The sequence below is a fragment of the Jaculus jaculus genome, chromosome 9 (genome assembly GCF_020740685.1).
Source record: "Jaculus jaculus isolate mJacJac1 chromosome 9, mJacJac1.mat.Y.cur, whole genome shotgun sequence".
Classification (NCBI taxonomy): Eukaryota; Metazoa; Chordata; class Mammalia; order Rodentia; family Dipodidae; genus Jaculus; species Jaculus jaculus.
In genome coordinates this window covers 113086684-113100188 of record NC_059110.1, presented here as the reverse complement: position 1 = coordinate 113100188, position 13505 = coordinate 113086684, and the positions used below count along the sequence as shown (strand labels likewise).

Genomic DNA, 13505 nt, shown 5'->3' with positions numbered 1-13505 from the left:
TGATCAAGTGTGATACCCTTGGACAGAAGCATACTTTGGAGCAGAGGGGATGGAAAGATTCATTTCAAGTGTTGTGCACATCAAGGAAGGTATTTGATATGATCTATGCTTGGAGCTGAGGTATGAGCAAGCATTTGCTGACTTGACAAAGGAGAAAACAACATTCTAGGCAAAGGGAATATTCAAAGCACCAGAAATGATGTGAGGTTATTTTTTTTTAATTTTATTTATTTATTTGAGAGCGACAGACACAGAGAGAAAGACAGATAGAGGGAGAGAGAGAGAATGAGCGCACCAGGGCTTCCAGCCTCTGCAAACGAACTCCAGACGCATGCGCCCCCTTGTGCATCTGGCTAACGTGGGACCTGGGGAACCGAGCCTTGAACCGGGGTCCTTAGGCTTCACAGGCAAGCGCTTAACCGCTAAGCCATCTCTCCAGCCCTGATGTGAGGTTATTATAACACCTTCACACCTTCACTTTCTAGTAGAGAAGCACCTTCCTGATTGGTGTGTGACACTGGTCTGTGGGGGGGGGACTCAGTTACCTCGTGGGTAAGGCACTAATGAAATGTGCATCCTTATCATCGAAGCCCTATGAAGTGCAAATAAAATTACAGAGGACTCAGAAAATTCCTGGCGCACAGTGGGCCCTCAACTAATTATGCTATTTCTATCAGGTCGCCTTCCATTGGGAATGTTTGGACTTCAGCAGCATGATTTTGGTTTGTTTCCCGAATCAACAATCCTGTAAATAGTTGTCAAACTCTTTCCCATCATCTGTTCTGTCAACCTGAAGTGTTTACAGGACACAGATTAAGGCTTAAGCTTTTATTTCTCCCTTATATGAAGCAAAACATCTACAACATGCAAAGTTGGGAGAAAAGGACTCAGAATATGAACTTGTATACTTTCAATAACACTTAGATTATATACATTCACTGGGAATATTGACTTACCATAATGTGGATCCACTACGTTTTCTTTTTGAATTTAAAAAAAAACAATTTTATTCATTTATTTATGAGAGAGAGGACAGACCCAGAGAGAGGCTATGGGCATGTCAAGGCTTCCTGCCACTGCAAATGAGCTCCAGATGCATGTGCCATTCAGTGCATCTGGCTTTACGTGGGGACTGGGGAGTCAAACTCCGGTCATTAGGCTTTGAAGGCAAGCACCTTAACTGCTAAGCCATCTTTCCAGCCCCTACATTTCCTTTGATATCTAACTCTGAAAAAAAATGTTGCCATTAATTTAATGATTTTAAAAAGAGACCCATTGCAGTAGTTTGAATGTGATAATGTAAATGTATGGCTTCATACACTCTGGTGTTTTATTAAAATTGAATTTAGGGCTGGAGGAATGTCTTAACAGTTAAGGCATTTGCCTGCATAAGTCAAAGGACCCAGGTTCAATTCCTCAGGACCCACTTTAGCCAGATGCACAAGGGGAAGCACATTTGAAGTTCATTTGCAGTGGCTGGAGGCACTGGCAAGCCCATTCTCTCTCCCTCTCTCTCTCTCTCAGTCTCTCTCTCTCAGTCTCTCTCTCTCTCTCTCTCTCTCTCTCCCTCCCTCCCTCCCTCCCTCTTTCTCTGTCAAATAAATAAAATATTTTTTAAAGAAAGAAATTGAGTTTGCAACATTAGCCCCTAGCAGGCATATCCCCGCTATGAAGCTGGAGAGAGGGGTAGACGGGATTCCATCCAAAGGTGTGGAAAGCACAGGCAGGAGCCCTGGCAGGCTTATGCTTGTGGTGTTACTGTTTTGCTTGCTACAGTTGAGTTTCTCTGCCTGAGTCAGAGGAAGTGAGCAGCTTCTTCTGCCGTAGATGGAGGATCCGCTGGGTCTGTGAGCTTAAAATAAACCCTTTCCTCCCATAAACTGGTTAGATGTTCACCCAGCAGTGTGGAGCTGACTACAACACCCATCATGCCAACATGCTCTAATTGTTTGAGATTGATCGCATTCTATCTGGTTCAAATTAAATAGATTCAGTAAGACGAAAATAGATGGGACCTGTACTGGAATCCCATAGACCTCACTGATCATCCAAATAATCAAAACAAAAATTAAAAAAATCGCAGTGCTCCTGACTGCACACCAGCTACCTCCCCCACACCCAAGACATGGGCTTCCACCCTACATTTTTATCAGCATTTCATGACTTGCTTTTAATGTACTTGACAACAATGTCATAGGCACCATAAAGTGTTTTTTCCACATATTATCCTAGCAGTAAGCTCACACATGAAGAATTAATATTCAATCCAAAGAAACAACTCATGTAAGGTGTCTACCTTAGGGGATGTATCAAAGGAGGAGAAATGTAATGACTCATCTGGCTTCAGCAAATTAGAGCTCATAAGGCAACAGGAAAAGGAAATGGTATGTTTTCTATATATAGAAATATTTTTCAGATAAACACAGCTAATCAGCTGAAACTAACTGATCTTCTGTGAAATAAACAATGTCCCTCATGTGATTAGAGGCCCTCAGCAGGGTATAAAAAGCAAGAGGCAGCAAGGAGAGTTCAATCCAGAAACACCATCTTGGAAACCCACACAGAACCTCCATCCTCAGACACCATGTGCAACTCCTGTTGTGGCTCCGTCTGCTCTGAGCAGGGCTGTGGCCAGGAGACCTGCTGCCAGCCCAGCTGCATGCAGACCACCTGCTGCAGGACCACCTGCTGCCGCCCCAGCTGCTGCGTGTCCAGCTGCTGCCGCCCCACCTGCTGCAGACCCCAGTGCTGCATCTCCAGCTGCTGCCGCCCCACCTGCTGCAGACCCCAGTGCTGCATCTCCAGCTGCTGCCGCCCCACCTGCTGCAGGCCCCAGTGCTGCATCTCCAGCTGCTGCCAGCCCTCCTGTGGTGGCTCCAGCTGCTGCCGCCCCTGCTGCTGCCGCCCCTGCTGCTGCCTGCGTCCAGTGTGCGGCCAGGTCTCCTGCCACACCACTTGCTACCGCCCAACCTGCGTCATCTCCACCTGCCCCCGCCCCATGTGCTGCGCCGTCCCTTGCCCTTGCTGCTAACTCTACCCTGTAAACATATGATTTCTTTCTCTCTTCTTTCTCCGCAAATGTAGATGTTCCTTCTCTGAAAGGGATAGTGCTCAAGATATTTGCTCTCCAAGTCACTAAGCGAATCTCATTCTGTGCCCACATTCTGACTTCTGCCTAAACTCCGTCTCTTCTAAATGAATTCATTAAGTCTCCCCATAACCTAACAAACTTCCTCCAACATCTCTCCTTTCATTAGTAGGACAGTGAATTTGAAGACCACCTTTCATATTCGCTGCATTCCACATATTAACCCTTCTGACATTGAAATCCAATAAACCATCATTTTTATAGTCCTTTGCAAAGATTCTCATGTATCTTGTTATTTCCATGTGCCAAAATAAAATTCTGTCCTATGGGCAGTGAACAGTGGATGTGATTGTCTGTCTTTCTGTCTCTCTTAAACAACGAAGGTTTTAAGTAGGGCTCCTGGGTAAGTGTTCCTTGCCTATTCCTGAGGATGGACAGCACACACCACCAGCCAGGCTTCCAATAGAAGTCCGATGGCATTGATCACTGGCTAGTTTTCTCTAGAGAGTCTTCGTCCTGGGCAAATAAACCAATCATTATATTCTCAGTAAGAAAAAGAAATAGTGAAACTAAAGTCATGGAGTACCCATAATTATAACAACAGGGAAAATGACTCAGAAAGATTGCATGCAATTCATGCCATCTTTCAAACATTTTTTGGCCAGTAAAAGCAACCAATAAATAGTTTAGCAAACTTTCTGTATTTTCCTCTCTCTCTCTCTCTCTCTCTCTCTCTCTCTCTCTCTCTCTGCGTGTGTTGTGTGTGGTGCGGTGTGTACCCATGTGCATGTGCTGACTGGGCACCCCGCGGGCTCACCTGAGGTGGCCAGAGGAAGCTGAGGGTTCCCCTTCAATCACTCATCCACCAGCTTTTCCTTATGGCTGAGTCTCAGTTTCTGATTCTGGAGCTTACCATTTATGAGCCCCAGTGAATCTCTGGTCTCCGCTCCCCACGGGCCCAGGGTGACAAAAGTGAGTGGCCCTGACCACCTGTTTTCTTGGCTTTTGGAAATTTGAACTCAGGTGGTCACAGTCCCCCACTGTTCCCACGCTTGTGCAGGAAGTGCGCTCAACCGCTGAGCCGCCTTCCCAGCCCAGTCTTCATAGTTTCTACTCAAGGGAAGTGCAATGAATCTTTTCTCCACATGGACAATGCCAGTGGGTCATTTGTTCGGCCATATAGAAAGGCTGCACTCAGAGCTAGGTAGGTGGCATAGGTGAAGGCTAGGGAGAAGTTCATTGGTACTGCTGGAGACAGGAATGTTTTGCCCAAGATTATGCCCCTTTCTAGGTGGAATTACACAGCTTCATACTCCTCTCCTTACTTATAAATGTCTCAAACAGGTTGCTCTATTTTCTGAACTCAACAAAGCTGAGCCTTCCACCAAGGATATCTCCTTGTTTGATTTCTTCCAGTGTCCAAGTCTGCTCCCTTCCCTTCCCTTCCCATTCCTTCCCTGCCTTTCCCTTCCCTTCCTTAAGAACTTATTCCCAAAGCATGCCTCAATAAAACTATTGGCATGCTGATCACTGTCTCAATGTCTGGTTTCTGGTCATTTTTACCTGTTCTCAAAACTAATATGAAATCCAAGATAACTTGAGAGCTGAAATAATTCACTAAAATATATGTGTGATGATTAATCTCAGTTGTCAATTTAGGATTTAGAATCACCACAGAACAAAGCTCTAGGCATGTGAATTAGTCAGGGTTCTCTATAGGAATAGAACCAATAGAATGAACCATATTAAAGGGGAATTTATTGCACTGTCTTACAGCAGACCAATAATAGCAATTTGTAGGCCTGAGAGTCAAGGAACCTAGTAGCTGTTAAGTCCGTGAGGCTGGATGCCTTGGCAGTTCCAATCAGGCACTGAAGGCCTGGAGGCTTCCTGGAGACCTGCTGGTTTTCAGCCTGGGCTGGTCTTCAGTCCATACTGGTGTTTGGTCCACACTGGAAGGCAGCAAGCAGCACCAGCATCCAGGTGGGAGGAAGGGATTCTTTTCTCCCAGAGCTTCCTTAGATAAAGCCCTCTTCCGAGAGGGGCTGCCCACTCCGGGGGAAGGGCTCACTCTGCAGGAAAGGCTTCCTCCTTTAGTCTGTGGATTCCTAAACAGATCCAATTGACAACAGAACTTAACTAGCAGAGAATGTCTGAGGGATTTTCTAGGTTGGATTTCTTGAGGTGGGAAGACCCATCCTAACTGTGGGCCATGCTATTACATGGGCTGTGTTCTGGACTATATAAAAAGGAGAAAGCTAGCTGGGCACCTACATTCATTTCTCTCTGCTTTCTGACTAGTGACTGGATTTGACCAGCTGCTTAATTTCCCACAGCCATACCTCACCTGCTGGATTCCCTGTAAGCGAGAATAAGCCCTTTCTCCTTAAATTGTTTTTGTCAGGTATTTGATGAGGATAACTAATCAAGTATGTATCACCTCTCAGATCATGATAAAAATAACAGTACAGGCATAATAGCAGAAGATGTCTTGAATACAATCTGTAGAGAAAATTGTGAATTTTTCATGAATCAGATATATTCTTTTCTGTGAATATTCACATCATTTATACTCAAACACATGATTATTACATTAAAACACACACACACAAACAGCTGAGACCTTTGATGAGTCATCAGCACTGTCCTTCAAGAGCCACAGATATAATTCAGAGCTTTGCTAAATGCATTTGTCCCCCACATGGGCATGTATCCATAAACTTGTTAACGGCTCTTATTGTGACATGTATTCCACTATCATTTGATAGCCCTCAGCCTTCAGAAAATGTTACTATTTCTACCCATCCATGTCAAATGGATTGCATGGAAAAAATGTATTTATGTATTTTTATATTTCATATTTTTTACAGCAGTTGTGAGTACATTTTCTTCATATGGAGGCTTGTTATGCAAGTATGACAACATTCTTTTTACAAGTTCATATTTTATTGACTCCATGGTTAACACACACCTTCAATTGTTTCTCTATGATATTTTAACCAGACACTCATGACAGCAATATTAATTTTTAATGCATTTCCCCGTGGGTTGCTCCCCATCACCTGCAATGGTAACCCCAGCATCATGAACACAAATGTTTGGGCTTTTTCTGCCTCCCAGGATCACATTCCAAGTAATCTATTTGCACCTGAGTCATTGCCTCAGGTTCCACAGTATGTGAAATTCAAGCAAAGCCAAGGGTTACACAGAAAACCCCTTTGGCTGATGGAGGTCAAGTTGGCAGTAATGGTTTTTTTTACCCTAGCAGTGAGAATGAAGCTGGGAAGTTGGGAGGCAGAATGGTCATTATCATTTGATGTTGACCTTCTCAGCCCTTCTCTTTATTTTCTGTGTGAATACTGGCATGTAAGCTAAACATAGCTATCTATAAACAAGTTTCATTCTATAAATTAAACTTCCTACATTTTCCCACATTTACCAGGTGGCATGCTACTTTCCATATAAGTAATATAGACACTTGACGAAAGACTTGATTGACTAAGGAAATGTAGTTTTCATCAAAGGGAAATGTGCTACATTTTTTTGGACTGTTTCCTGTCTTTTCTTTGCCAGTTGGAATCCTTACATACTCTTACTCTTTCACTCAAGAAACCTTTTAAAGAACTTTTTAAAAAAAAAAAATATGAGAGAGAGAGCAGGAGAGATAGAGAAAGAGGAGAGGAAGAATTGGCGTGTCAGGGCCGTAGCCACTGCAGAGGAACCCTAGATGTGTGTAACACCTTATGTACGTGCTCCACCTGTGCACACGTGTCTCCTTGTGCATCTGGCTTATGTGGGCTCTGGAGAGTTTAACCTGGATCCTTAGGCTTCACAGGCAAGTGCCTTAACCACTAAGCCATCTCTCCAGCCCTCAAGAAACTCTTACCACCCATATCTTTCATTTTTTTTTCCCTCTGATGAGAACCATGACAACAAATATCAATGCTATAGCCTATGACTTAAAGGTGTTTAGATTGTACTCGGGGTTTGCAGAGGTCAATGATTATGCTATAGTGTTCAACTAGAAACACAGTGAAGGGGATCCTGATACACAAAGGGGTTTATTTAGCAGGGAAGACAGCATTAAAGAGAAAATATTCCAAAGAAGTCTTGATGGATGAGTAAGAGTTTGCTGAGCTATCAAGAAACATTCCAGGAAGATGAAACAGCCTTAGCAAAAGTTTACAAGTTTAATTCTTTGTGTCTTCTTTGGATATTCAGAGACATATCTGGGTCACGTTTGTTTACATATTTTTTTTGGTTCAGTCTCTAGGAGTAAGGATAATGCACAGTACTTCACAGATTATATTAAAAGTAAAATAAAAACAATACAAAAAATATTATGTCTGATAGACAGTGAACTCTTCATAAATCACACACATGCAAAGGATACATAAAACATACACATTCTGTGTATTTAAAAATATTTGATTTTTACTTATTTATTTGAAAGAGAGGAGGAGGAGAGAGAAAAAGTAGCAGAGAGAGAGAGAGAGAGAAAGATAGAGAGAGAGAGAGAAAGAGAGAGAATAGGCATACCCGGACTCCATTCACTGCAAACGAACTTCTAGACTTCTAGAAGCATACATCACCTAGTGCATCTGGCTTATGTGGGTACTGGGGAATCGAACCTGGGTCCTTTGGCTTTGCAGGCAAGTGCCTTGGCCACTAAGCTATCTCTCCAGCCCACTGTGTATTTTTAATTAAGCTGTTAATCACAGTAACTGGGATTCTTTAATTCCAAACTATTCCCTCTGCATGTGTCTTACCCAAACATGGAAACAGATGAAGGTTTCTCTGCTCTGCCCTTGGAATATCTGACAGAAACTCTTGGAGACATATTACATAAGAGTTACAATTCTAAATATTATTTATGTAAAACATGCCTCTTGGAGGCTGGGGAGATGGATCCGTGAGTGAAGTGCTGTCACACAAGCATAAGGGCCTGAGTTCAGATACCAGAGCCCACGGCTTTGCTGTGTGCAACTGTAATCTCAGAACTGGGCAAACAGAGACAGGAACCCCTGGCGTTCAATGGCCGGTTTGCCTAGCCCAGTTGGTGAGCTCTCGGTTCAGCTAGAGATCCTGTCTCAAGCAATAAACGTGGAGAATGATTGGGGAAGACATGTGACTTCCACCTCTAGCCCCACACACATGTGCATGCACACACATACACACGAACACACATGTGCATCACAAGCATACCACAGGCACATACACATGCAAAGCAAAAAGAAAAGAATCAGTGAGTGAAAACTCTGCTGGTCAATTTAACAACCAGAAAATAAACCAAAATTCTCTACTCTCACAGGCTCTCCCTGAAGACAAACAGAAAAACCAAACAAACAAACAAAAAACATACTATTTCAAAATAGGAAGTCAAGGTCAAGTTCTTCAGCTTGAGAGCATGGACTGAGATCTAACAGTTTAGGACTTTCTTGGGTCTGAGCATCTTCCTGACCACCTCTAGACCCACACTAGAACATCCTCATGACAGATGGGACACCTTCCCCTGAACAGACTTTCCTTCGAATTTCTTTTTAATGTTTCGCCTGGATACAACATTCTTTAATAAAAAAAGACACATCAGCATATGTGAAAAACACCCTTTGTGGTTTGCAAGGAGTACACAGACAGGAGGGAATGCCACATTCACAAAACAAAATGCCAGAGGATCATGTGACAAATGCTTTGTAAAAGAGATCTCATAGCCTGGGAACAAAGGAGACACTCATTCTGGAAGAAATGTGATAAGTATTTCCACTGGAAACACTGAAGTACACCAGGAAAAAGGAAATGTAAAATTTCTTTCCTTTTGAAGTATTTAACTAGAAACACGCAATTATGTGATTACGTGATTAAGCTTTCCAAGAAGGTAAATAACAACAAGGAAATGGTGGCATGGTCATGAGACTTTCAGCAAGGTATAAAAAGGGAGGCAGGTCAAGAAGACTTCCAAACACAACACCTTCACTTTCTTGGAAACCCACACAGAACCTCCATCCTCAGACACCATGTGCAACTCCTGTTGTGGCTCCGTCTGCTCTGAGCAGGGCTGTGGCCAGGAGACCTGCTGCCAGCCCAGCTGCATGCAGACCACCTGCTGCAGGACCACCTGCTGCCGCCCCAGCTGCTGCGTGTCCAGCTGCTGCCGCCCCAGCTGCTGCAGACCCCAGTGCTGCATCTCCAGCTGCTGCCGCCCCACCTGCTGCAGACCCCAGTGCTGCATCTCCAGCTGCTGCCGCCCCACCTGCTGCAGGCCCCAGTGCTGCATCTCCAGCTGCTGCCAGCCCTCCTGTGGTGGCTCCAGCTGCTGCCGCCCCTGCTGCTGCCGCCCCTGCTGCTGCCTGCGGCCAGTGTGCGGCCAGGTCTCCTGCCACACCACTTGCTACCGCCCAACCTGCGTCATCTCCACCTGCCCCCGCCCCATGTGCTGCGCCGTCCCTTGCCCTTGCTGCTAAGCCCCCTGTCCTGGGCTCACCTCTGCCTTCACCTCTATCCCTGCTGATATAGTCCTTCCCACTGTGCGGAACTTTGGGATACCTGAGATATGGTTGTCATCACTTAGCAGAATGGGCCTCATGATTCCAGTGAGACTCCCACCAACCCCTAGAAAGACAACACGCTCTGGTTCTGCTTAAATTACTTGATAACAATAGTATAATTAATATCTAACCAACAAGCTTAAAAAAATTCCATGCTTACAAATTAATTTACTTTGCAGTTCTAGATTTTTCTTTCCAACAATGAGATATTGTCTGTAGCATCTGTCTTGGTACTGACTTAATACCCTCAGGCCCGGGAGTCCCACACATATCCTGTATTGTCTCCGAGAGTGAATCTCTTATGTCCTATGTCTCTATTGTCTAATAAACTATTCTACACATGAGTTATTTGAGACCATTTCTATCGTCTTTAATTTTGATTATTTTATTCAATAATAAGGGCATGATGTGCCACACGAAGTCATGGGAAAAAACAAGTGTAGTGGCTTGAGTGTAAAATGGGGCTTCGTGTGTTTGAACACTTGGTGCAGCTGGTGGCTCTCTCTGGGGAGGTTGTGATATGCTCAGGGTATGGAGCCTTGAGGGAGGAAGTGGATCGCTTGGGTGGACCTTGTGATTTTATAACCTGGCGCCACTTCCTGTTCATTCTGCTTCTCAGCTGTAGCAAAATGGTTTCCCATTTCTGCCGCTGTGCCATCTTCCGCACGAACCTTCCCTGTGAGACTGGAAGCTGAATTAAACTCCGTGCTTCCTTCAGTTGCCTCTGCTCAGGTATTTGTTCACAGAAATAAGAAAGAACTACTATAGAAAAATGGTGCTGGGAAGTGGGACTGTGATAAACCTGATTGTGTGATTCTTAGGCTTTGGGATCTGGCTTGCAGAAGGATGTGGAATAGTCTGGAACTTTGAGATCCACAAGCCCTGGAATGCTATTACACCAAGCTTGATGGGCCAGAATGCTGACAGAAACCTGCACAGTAGATTGACTCATGAGGTTTCCGAAGGAAATAAGGACTCTGCCAGCATCCGAGCTTGAGGCACTAATTGGCATACTCTAGCTAAGAAACTGACTGCATTCTGCCCAGGTCCTGAGAACTTAATGAGGGTGAGTTTTTAAAGTAATAGTCTAACGTTTGGGCAGAATAAATTTTAAGGCAGAATAGCCTTTCATCTGTCAAGTGGCTTCTGTTGACTGTCTTCAGATCTACAGTGAAAGAGAACAAAATGCAGAGGAGAAAGATATGAAAACCGTAAGGTTTGGCAAGGAAAGAAATAGGAGCAAGTTTAAAGTTTTTGGCAGAAAACTACAGCTGACAGGCTGGAGATGTTGAAGGGAATAATACCACGAGAGAGAACCCTAATGTTCTGCACTGCGAGGTGCTCTACTCATAGGCAAGACTCGACCCATTAAAAGCTACAGTTTGTTTCTTTAAAAAAAAATTATTTATAAGGACAGAGAGAGGGAGAGAGAGAGAGAAAGGCATGACAAGGATTCTGGCCATTGCAAACAAACTCCATATGCATGCTCCACTTTGTACATCTAACTTGAAGTGGGTACTGGGGAATCAAACTCAGGCCAGCAGGCTTTGCAAAAGAGCACCTTTAACCTCTGAGCCATTTTCCCAGTCCTATTTATTTGGTTCCTTTTTCAATTCCAATTTCTGAAAATGCAAACTCTTCAGAAAGGAGAAGGAATGAAGGGAGAATGCTGAAGAGTCCCATGCTCTCCATGGTCAGCATACAGAGACTGCTACAACTTCATCCCAGGCCGGCAGCAGAACCTGCCAAATTTGTCCATGTGGTACTGGTTTTCATAGGCATGGACAATGCAAGAATGAATAGTCATGAAATATGTCTCCATGGTTCCAGAGAGCTACCGAGGCCTAGCAATGTATGGAAAGTTTCAAGTCTGTGCAAGGAGGACTTGAGAGGATGCCATGAAGTTGAAAAGGTGACCCAACCCCTAAGTTGGAGTGGAGACCTCAAGATACTGGAAATTCTAGGACCCCGGGATGTCCATCAAGGAAAGCATCAAAGGCAAAGAGGGCCCAAGAGAGAATCTATGCGCACGGCAGGCAGCAGGCAGAGCAGACAGGGCTATCAAAGACCTTTGGAGCCCATGTGATTTCATAATGATTCCCACATACTATACACGAAACTTGGAGTTTGGTTTTTGCCCTGCTAGGTTTTTGACTTGTTTTGGTCTAATCTTTCCTTGCTACCCCTTCATTCTTTCCTTTTGAAATGGGAATGTTTACTCTGTGTCATTATATGTTGTAAGGATGTAATTTATCTTTTGATTTCATAATTAGGTCACACCTAAGAAACTGTCTTGATCTTTCAAGGTTGGACTTTTAAGCAGTGTGCACCTGTTCCGTGGAAGCTTCTGAAGTTGGACTGAAGACATTTTGCATCATGAGCCTTTGGCGGGGAGGAGTGGGTAGAGGCAGAATGTTAACAGCTTCAATATAAAATGTTCCTCATAAGTTCAAGTGTTTCGATTTGGTCCCCAGATGGTGGTACTATTTGGGAAAGCTGTGGAACCTTCAGGAGGCAGAGCTTTTCTGGTGGAAGTGGGTGACTTAAGGGGCAGAGCTTGTGTTTTTAGAGCCCAGCCTCCCTTTGGATTCACGCTCTTCTTCCTGGGTGAAATGTGGCACGCTGGCTTCCTGTTCCTGCCAGCATGCTTTCCCCACTGTTGCAGTCAGGTTCGCATTGCTGTCAGAAATCACCCAACCAAGAGCAGCTGGTGGGAAAAAAAAAAGGTTTATTTTGGCTTACAGACTCGAGGGGATGCTTCATAATGGCAGGGGAAAACAATGGCATGAGCAGAGGGTGGACATCACCTCCTGGCCAACATCAGGTGAACAACAGGAACAGGAGAGTGTGTCAAACACTGGCAAGGGAAAACTGGCTATAACACCCGTAAGCCCACCCCCAACAATACACTGCCTCCAGCTGTTAGTCCTCAAATCTCCATCATCTGGGAACTTATCATTCAGAACACCTAAGTTTATGGGGGACGCCTGAATCAAACCACCCCACCCACCATGAAACTTCTTCTTGAAACTGGAAGCCCAATTAAAACCTTTCCTTCCTTAAGTTGTTTCTAGTCAGGCATTTGTTCAAAGCAATGAGAAAATAACATAACAAATGATGTGGAAATCATTCTAAAATAAATACCTTGTCATGTGCAGACCACCTCTGATATTATAATGAAAAGAGAGAGGGAGTGCATGTGTGTTTGTCTTCGAAGTAGTATGCGAAGTTAGAAAAGATTTAATCCATGCCCTTGCTCTTAATTGAAACACTTATATCCCTATACATTTATAACTCTGAAAACCATTGGGTGTATTTTGGGGAAAGGAGTAAAACCAAATTTCTGAAGGAAAAAAAAATGGCCTGTTGAAAGAAGGAGATTATCTCCTGTTGAGAATTCCTTGAGCCAGATCTGGTGGTGCGTGCTTCTAATCCCAGCACGCTGGAAATTCCAGGCAGAGGGTTTCTGTGAGATTGAAGCCAACCTGGTCAGCATAACACACATCAGACCAGCCAGCTTCCCATTTCTTCAGATGTTTGTAGAGAAACGTTGACAAGGTGTTGAGTTACAGCATCTTCCTGAGATGATAGAATTCCCCCCTCATACCTTCATCTGAGATCTGCCGTAACTGCTTTGAACAAAGGAATAAATAGGATCAAATACACTTTAATTTGGACACAGAGGAGTGTGAAGGTAACAGTTACATTCTTGTTGCTATGATGAAACACCTCACCAAAAATAATAATAATAATAATAATAATAATAATAATAATCATTAATAATAATAATAATAATAATCAGCTGTTTTTGGAGGAAAGGGTTTAATCCAGGCTTACAGTTTTGAAGGAAAGTTTTGTCATGACAGAGGAGG

At 43.9% G+C, this 13505-nt stretch overlaps 2 protein-coding genes across 2 annotated transcripts; both read left to right on the top strand.

Annotated features, from left to right (window-relative positions):
* The first annotated feature begins 2584 nt into the window (after nt 1-2584).
* LOC123463351 (keratin-associated protein 4-6-like) lies at nt 2585-3031 on the top strand. The gene has a single exon (XM_045158106.1). The coding sequence runs from the start codon at nt 2585-2587 to the stop codon at nt 3029-3031; it is 447 nt and encodes a 148-aa protein (XP_045014041.1).
* A 6071-nt stretch (nt 3032-9102) lies between these two features.
* LOC123463350 (keratin-associated protein 4-6-like) lies at nt 9103-9549 on the top strand. The gene has a single exon (XM_045158105.1). The coding sequence runs from the start codon at nt 9103-9105 to the stop codon at nt 9547-9549; it is 447 nt and encodes a 148-aa protein (XP_045014040.1).
* Nucleotides 9550-13505: the final 3956 nt, after the last annotated feature.

Coding starts and splice junctions, on each gene's coding strand:
- LOC123463351 (XM_045158106.1), top strand. CDS start 2,585: ATGTGCAACTCCTGTTGTGGCTCCGTCTGCTCTGAGCAGGGCTGTGGC.
- LOC123463350 (XM_045158105.1), top strand. CDS start 9,103: ATGTGCAACTCCTGTTGTGGCTCCGTCTGCTCTGAGCAGGGCTGTGGC.